General features: G+C 40.2%; 1 protein-coding gene across 1 annotated transcript; it reads left to right on the forward strand.

Moving 5' to 3' along the window:
• The first annotated feature begins 1 nt into the window (after nt 1).
• cat (catalase) lies at nt 2-8,222 on the forward strand. The gene is made up of 13 exons (XM_088416693.1): nt 2-168; nt 1,861-2,032; nt 2,340-2,450; nt 3,511-3,641; nt 3,807-3,911; nt 4,018-4,143; nt 4,228-4,419; nt 5,237-5,389; nt 5,654-5,792; nt 6,280-6,410; nt 6,531-6,638; nt 7,004-7,087; nt 7,176-8,222. Exons 1-13 carry the CDS (start codon nt 103-105, stop codon nt 7,236-7,238), a joined length of 1,581 nt encoding a protein of 526 aa, XP_088272819.1. The 5' UTR covers nt 2-102; the 3' UTR covers nt 7,239-8,222.
• The last annotated feature ends 8 nt before the right edge of the window (nt 8,223-8,230 follow it).

An 8,230-nucleotide genomic window follows, 5' to 3' on the forward strand; every position in this document is an offset into this window, starting at 1 on the left:
AGTCCGGAAGCCAAAAAAAAGAAATAAAACAGTCTTGCCAGTCGTCGAAAAAACAAGTCAAGTGGGTTAATTCGTGAAGAAACTTCGCGCAAAGCCTTCGACATGGCCGAGAGCAGAGACAAAGCAACCGATCAAATGAAAACATGGAAGCAAAGTCGAGGCGTTCAGGTTCGTACGAGGGCGAAATGGGTGAAGGGTCGTTTGGGGATAGCTAGCTAACATTGTTAGATCATTGCTGCTTTGCCTCGGAATTGCACTTAAACATCCAAAATTATTCACATCGAAAATTCTGTCATTGCATTTCCTGCTGTTTAGCGGTCGTTTTAATTTGCATGTATCGTATCTTGATATTTGTTGTTAATCGAGTTTTGGAAAATATCAATTTCTCCCATGCTAACAGGAGAAAAAGTAATGCAGAAAATAAGTAGGTCATTATTCGGAGCACAGGAATTCATTGTGACCGGACTTTAACCTTGAACGTTGCATAAACAAAGTAAACAACCGATTAGAGCACATTGACTCACATCAGGTGCCAAAAGTATTCATTTGATTCACTTATGTACATAACTCGTGTTTACACGGAAAGGCAGTATTGTAAATAGAATATGTTTGTTAAGCGGCTGCACAACGAAACTGACTGAAGGTTAAAGTAAAACAAGCACATTTTCTGAAACGCTCAGAAGTACAAGTAAAATACTAATACGTGTTTTTAAAAATTTGGCACAGTGAAAAAAATTAGCACAGGTCCTTTAAGTAACTTGGATGTAAGAAAAGTGCGTGTCCCAGAGTTTTGCAAACAATAACATATTAACCAATAACTAAAAAAAAAAAAAAAAGACCATACTTGTATGTGTTTTTCAGGTTAGATAGATGAATCAATGACAGAAGCTGGTAATTGTTAGACACAATAAACAGTTCTTTTTAAAAGGCCAATCACAGTGAATATTTGTGATATTTGATACCAGTTTCTTTTTTCAGACCGATACCAGTACGATTTTTCAATTCTTAGGTAGTCGCTGATATGATACCAAGTACAACAACTACCCATCCCCCAAAACAAGTCATTTTAAAGAAATACCTATGTATAAATGGAGTAAAATAGATGGAGTGCCAAAATAAAATATAACTATCAAATACTTGTTTCGATAACTTAGCACAGTGGAAAAAAATAATGCACATAAACCTTTCAGTATTCTTCATTAGTTTTCTTACTGTGAAGCAAAAAAAAAACATGTTTTTAAGAAAAAACTCTTACCGTAGTTTAGCTAATAAAAAAATAATGTTAGCAAATAACAGAAAAATACTTCAAATTTATTTTGGTTCATGTTTTATCCAGATTAGGTGGATACATTTACAATGTTGGAAGGTTATGATTTATAGATAGTGTGTTTGCCGAGGATCATTCTTGTGTCTTGATAGCATCAAAACAATTCTCTTAAAAAGGCCGTACATAGGGAATATAAGGATTTTTTCCAGACCGATACCAGTACTCATTTCTTAAATACTCACCAATACTCCCGATAACAGAAGTACTTTTGATATGTACCCCCCCCACACACACACAAAAAAGGACGTATAACAAAAAAGAAAATAAAATAGATAGCAATTTTATCCGATCTTTTTCTATTTCCATCCATACAATTAGAGAAATTGCATGTTATTAGGCTTATGTCATACATGTATGGCTGTAAATCATATTCTGAAACGGCCACTAGAGGGCGTAACCAGAAACGTGAGCAGTATCACCCTGAGCCTTCTCGCTCACCCCTAGGGAATATCTTGCACTGTAGTTCCACATTTTTGGTGTTGCGTCAACATTAGCATCCAACAGAATCGCAATGTCAATCCTATGTGCGTCAGAGGCCAGAGCAGCTGACCACCAGCGCCGGCCAACCCATCGGAAACAAGATGAACCTGCAGACGGCCGGGCCGAGGGGACCCCTTCTGGTCCAGGATGTGGTCTTCACTGACGAGATGGCTCACTTTGACCGGGAGCGCATCCCAGAGCGGGTGGTGCACGCCAAAGGGGCAGGTGACCAGTTTTTTCCCTCGTCCCATAAAATACAATAATAGAATACACTGTTCCCCCGCTTAAACGCTCTTCACCTTTCGCTGCCTCGCAGATTTTTTTTTTTTATGCCTTGTTTTTTTAACACCACCCCTTATTTTAGGTTTGAGTGCTTTAAAGCATGTACTGGATGATTTTCTTTTACATACGTTGATTATATATTATAAGAATGTAATAAACACTAAATGGAAAAACTAATGTTTTCTGTTTGCAACAGTAGAAATTTACCATTTAAATGTGAATACAGGAAGATTTTTTTTTTTGTGCACAGGAGCATTTGGCTACTTTGAGGTGACGCACGACATCCGCCGCTACTGCAAGGCCAAAGTGTTTGAACATGTGGGCAAAGTCACGCCCATCGCCGTTCGCTTCTCCACTGTAGGTAAGAAATATGATACCTCCCCCAAGCACAAGAAAAGCCCCGCCTTCTTCTCAATTTTACCTCGGAAATTTCCTATTCCATCCTGTCGAGCGAGATAAACCGGAAGAACTTGGAGGATAGCAGGACTGCCACTGTCGAATTAGTGATAATCAATTATTCTGCCGATTAATCGAATAATCGTTTGCCACAATTTTCCTCAATCGTGAAACTAACATTAGTATACTTTTTACGATAGTTTTTGAGAATTTGTTACAATTCATATTTATTATTAATTCATTCACTCCCAAAGACATATATTTACGTTTTATGTTTTGTTTTTTACGAGTCCAGATGCTCAATCTCAGGAATATAAATTATTTTTGGCTAAAGGGTGATCTAAAAATGGCTGATGAATTAAGAATACCTTTAAAAAAATGCTGAAATAAGGTACATAGTTGCATAAAAATGATTACTTTAGGAACTTAAATACTTAAGTAAATGATAACTGCACTGAAATAATCAATTACGATCATTATTAAAGTAATCAAGTATTGTAATTACACAAGCACTAAAGGAATCAGTTACTCAAGATAATCAATTACTTCAAGTAATGCATACTAAAATAATTGATTACTTACGGCAGTACTGAATTGATGACTGATGTACCTAATTACATACTAAACTACCTAAAGCAATTGTTTACTGTGTAAAGTAATTGATTGTTTTTGTACTTAACTACCTAAAGTAATTAATTACTTTAATAATTAATTCAATACCTGCTATATTAAACCACAAATTTACTCCAACAGTTGGAAAAAATACATGTAAAATATGAATAACTACCTGCGGTTGTATGTCTGGTCTCTTAATAAAAAAATAAAAAAAAAAAATATATATATATATATATATATATATATATATATATATATATATATATATATATATATATATCATTGTAATTGAATGTGTTAAATGCATACTACTGCCACCTACAGGATTGGAGTTGAACAGTCATTCCTTTTCTAGATTTTTTTTTTTTTTTTTAATCATTTAACATTAGTATTGTTTAATCCCGCTCTAGCCGGAGAATCCGGGTCATCGGACACTGTGCGGGACCCCCGAGGCTTTGCCGTCAAGTTTTACACAGAAGAAGGCAACTGGGATTTGACGGGCAACAACACGCCGGTTTTTTTCATCAGGGACGCCATGCTGGTGGGTCCATCAAACAATCTGACGCTCGCTATCCTTCAAAGTGCTTTGGGGTTTTTCTTTGTGTGTTATTTCTTTTGTTTGTTTTGTATTTGTCTTTTATTTTGTTATTTTTTTGGGGTGACGAAAGATTGGTGTTGACTGGTGATGTTCTCCCCGCTTGTGCAGTTCCCCTCCTTCATTCACAGCCAGAAGCGGAACCCTCAGACGCACATGAAGGACCCAGACATGATGTGGGATTTCTTAAGCCTGAGGCCTGAGAGTCTGCACCAGGTCACCCCCCCCCCCCCCAAATTAATTTTGAAGCTGATTTTAAATCACTTTTAACATGAAGGCATTTAATTTCGATTATTAATTTGACATATTTTGAAACGCGCAGGTATCCTTCCTGTTCAGCGATCGAGGCTTGCCGGACGGCTTCCGCCACATGAACGGCTATGGCTCGCACACCTTCAAGCTGATCAACGCCGACGGCGAGCCCGTGTATTGCAAGTTCCACTACAAGGTCGCTTGAAGTCCTAATAGCAGACAATCGTGGTTTTTTTTTTTCCTCTCTATTTCTCTCATAAAGCACAATTCTGCATTTCAGACCGACCAAGGAATTAAAAACATGCCGGTGGAGGAAGCGGACCGCCTGGCCGCCAGCACCCCGGACTACGCCATCGGAGACCTGTTCAACGCCATCGCCAACGGCAACTTCCCGTCCTGGACTTTCTACATTCAGCTCATGACCTTTGAGCAGGCCGAGAACTTCCGCTTCAACCCCTTCGACCTCACCAAGGTACTAAGCTTTCACGCTTTCTTAGGGATGCAATCATGAATCGGAATAATTGACAATTGATTGATTAAAAATCTCTCTTTCTGTCTCTCTCACTCTCTGTCTGTCTCACTCTCTCACTCTCTGTCTGTCTCTGTCTCTATCTCTCTCTCTGTCTGTCTCTCTCCCTCTCTCTCTGTCTGTCTCTGTCTCTCTCTCTCTAGTCTCTATCTCTCTCTGTCTCTGTCTCTCTCTCTGTCTGTTTGTCTCTCTCTCTGTCTGTCTCTGTCTCTCTGTCTCTCTCTGTCTCTGTCTGTCTCTCGCTCTCTCTGTCTCTCTCTCTCTCTGTCTGTCTCTCGCTCTCTGTCTCTCGCGCTCTCTCTGTCTCTCTCTGTCTCAATCTCTCTCTGTCTCAATCTCTCATTCTCGCTATCTCTGTCTCTCTCTCTCTGTCTCTCTCTCTCTCTGTCTCTCTCTGTCTGTCTTTCTGTCTCTCTGTCCGTCTCTCTCCGTCTCTCTCGTCTCCCTGTCTCTCTCTGTCTCTCTCTGTCTCTGTCCGTCTGTCTCTCCCTGTCTCTGTCTGTCTTTCTGTCTCTGTCTCTCTCTGTCCGTCTCTCTGTCTCTCTTGCTCTCCCTGTCACTCTCTGTTTTTCTCTCTATCTCTCTCTCTCTCTCTCTCTGTCTCTTTCTATCAGTCTCTCTGTCTCTGTCTCTCTCAGTCTCAATCTCTCTCTCTGTCTCAATCTCTCTCTCTGTCTCTCTCTCTGTCTCAATCTCTCTCTCTGTCGATACTCACATTCATCAAAATGATCAAATTAACTGTATTTTCTCGGGTCTTGAGGTTTGGCCGCATAAAGAATACCCGCTGATCCCCGTGGGCAAAATGGTGCTGAACAGGAACCCGGTCAACTACTTTGCCGAAGTGGAGCAGCTGGCGTTCGACCCCAGCAACATGCCGCCGGGCATCGAGGCCAGTCCTGACAAGATGCTGCAGGTACCGGCAACGCAAACATTTACTTTATTCATCACTTTATTTTGTGTCTATTAATGTCGAATTTTATTCTCTAGTTTGTTATATTTAAAACGAATCGGCTGATTGATTAGTATTTTACTCTGCCAAAAATCAGCATTGGTCTAAGAAAAAAAAAGTGTGAGATTCAATAGTCTTAGCCGCGAAGTCAGCAAAATCGGTTTCCAAACTGAGGAAACATAATCCAATGTCATTTTTCTTTTTTCCCTCGTGAAACGTGTTTCTCAGGGTCGCCTCTTCTCCTACCCCGACACTCATCGGCACCGGCTGGGCGCCAACTACCTGCACATCCCCGTCAACTGCCCCTACAGGGCCCGAGTGGCCACCTACCAGCGCGACGGGCCCATGTGCATGTTCGACAACCACGGTCCATTTTATACACTTTTTCCTTGCCGTGTCTGAAGTGCGGTGGGCCCCCGTGTTACGAGATTAATCACGGTTGGGCTCGTAAGGCGAATTCACCGTATGGCGGCCAATCCAAACCTACGTTCCGCCATTTTGAAATGAGTGAGGCCGACCAACAGCAGACCAGGATTGTAGTGAGGAGACGTCGACCGATAACAGACCAGAATTGTAGTGACGCCGTCAGACCGCAACACAAAATTACCTGAAAACGCCTGCAGGACAACACAATTACAGCCAAGCCCCTAGGGTCATGACAGTTGTTTTTGTTGCAAAACCGGGAAAATACCATAAAGATGAGATGAAAAAACTCAGTATTCCATGTCGCAACATGAAAATAACGTTAGACAGGGACGCTGTAACACTGGGGTCCACTGTACTGCCATTTTTTTCTCATTGATATGAGCTAGTTGAAGCCATTTTTTAGGATACGTGATCTGTCCGTCCTCCAGGTGGCGCTCCAAACTACTATCCCAACAGCTTCAGCGCACCAGATGCTCAGTCTCATTTTGTGGAGTCATCGTTCAAGGTGTCCCCCGACGTGGCCCGTTACAACAGCGATGATGAAGATAATGTCACCCAGGTGAGCCTTTCGTCTTCTACCTAAGATTAGATTAAATTGCCATGACTTTTCTCGGCCCCGCACAGCACAAGATTGTTTTTTGTTTTTTTTTAAACTAACGAAAGATGTTCCCCGTTGTAGGTCCACGCTTTCTACACTCAAGTTCTGAACGAAGAGCAGCGTGAGAGGCTTTGTAAGAACTTGGCGGGCCACCTGAAAGGGGCCCAGCTCTTCATCCAGAAGCGCATGGTGAGTACACGTACTTCCAAAGTGGGGTTCTTTGAAATCAAACAACAAAAAATATTATTTATTTATGAAAAGTAGGGTTTCTTTTTGCATGGTTTACCATTTCTGGAGTATCACTTCCATCCCTGATTGACGTCTATAGCCGTCAATGGCAGTGCATGGCATGAGTTAACTTATTCACTGACAGCCACAAATTGGCAAATTTATGCAAATAATGCATTTTTCTTTTAGAATTCACAGCAGCAACTGTTAACTAAAATTGATTCAAAATGAGAAGTTAAAAAAAAAACAAGCACAATGAGCTTCATTTCTTTCTTTTTTTAAATCATCTTTGTGGATCTTATGAAATTGTGCCCTCTGCTGGTCAGGTGGAGCAACTAAAAACCGTCCATCCAGACTATGCCAACAGAGTTCAGAACTATCTCAACAAGTACAATGCTGAAGCCCAGAAGGTAAAAAGATTCTGCAGTCATTTTACTCTTTTGTCCATCCAAAAACTTCAAATTGTTGACATTAATTTCCTTGCTCTTTGTCTGTCAGAACGCCGTTCATGTGTACAGCCGCTCAGGAGCATCAGCCATGGCCGCTTCATCCAAGATGTAAACGCAATTTCGCCGGGAACCCGTTTTCCGTCCAGTCATCAACATAGCTTGGAAACAAGAAAATACTAGCAAGATTTCATCTACAAAACAATGGAAATAATGAAAGTAAAATTCAGTTTTCTGCTTTTGGAGAAATATCTTTCATTTTGTTGGATTTGTGCCTTCGCCAGCCTCAATGAACAATTATTATTGTTGTTGATTGTTAGTAAGCGAGTAGTTCCAATGCTAACAAGCCATATCTGCAATAAGTCACCCATAACCAGCGTAAAGCATTTTTTGAGATAAAAAGACTTTAAACAGAGTTGATAGAGTGTGTAAAATAAACTGTTTTATTTCTTGTTGGAAAATTACGCCATTAATGACAAAGCCGCATGGAAAAAAAGCTGTTTTGCAAAGGAGTCACTGTAACAATTTAGCAAAAAGTTCCTTCATGTTCCAATTCATTTGCTCTGAATTTGAAAATATAATACTGTTCCTGTCATGGCATTAAAAAGCCTTAAATGACAGCTGCTGATCATTACAGAAACCTTGTTAAAATTTCACTTACCTCCTTGCCCCCACTCGGCGCCGTCTGGGTAAAATTTCAGCTCCCTTATGTCGTCTTTCAATGCTTTCCACTTAATGTGAAGTTTCTTTGCTGTGCAGATAAATGGTTGGACACAATGCCGCAAAAGGTTATCAAGAAGTACCTTTTTTTGATGAAAATAACATTTTGTTTTCATTTCATACCTGACTGAACCGCTTGCCAGAATGCAAATGCCATTAAACATCTTAATGTACGCTTGCCAGAAAAGACTTGCTCGATCAATCTGCTCAACAAGTACATCCATCTCAGTGCCTTGTGTGCATGTTCACAGTTGAAATCATGTTTTCAAGTGCACAATTTCAGAATTTATCTTTTTTTTTGTATATTTGTAAAGTCGCCTGATTAAAAGTCCTTGATTGGGATGTAACTGCTTTATTAATAAAATTGTCTATTAACAAATTATTTTT

The sequence above is a fragment of the Hippichthys cyanospilos genome, chromosome 6 (genome assembly GCF_059441005.1).
Source record: "Hippichthys cyanospilos isolate Australia breed blue-spotted pipefish chromosome 6, RoL_Hcya_1.0, whole genome shotgun sequence".
NCBI classification, from domain to species: Eukaryota; Metazoa; Chordata; class Actinopteri; order Syngnathiformes; family Syngnathidae; genus Hippichthys; species Hippichthys cyanospilos.

Coding starts and splice junctions, on each gene's coding strand:
- cat (XM_088416693.1), top strand. CDS start 103: ATGGCCGAGAGCAGAGACAAAGCAACCGATCAAATGAAAACATGGAAG. Junction 169..1,860: donor AGCAAAGTCGAGGCGTTCAG/GTTCGTACGAGG, acceptor TATGTGCGTCAG/AGGCCAGAGCAGCTGACCAC. Junction 7,088..7,175: donor ACAATGCTGAAGCCCAGAAG/GTAAAAAGATTC, acceptor TTTGTCTGTCAG/AACGCCGTTCATGTGTACAG.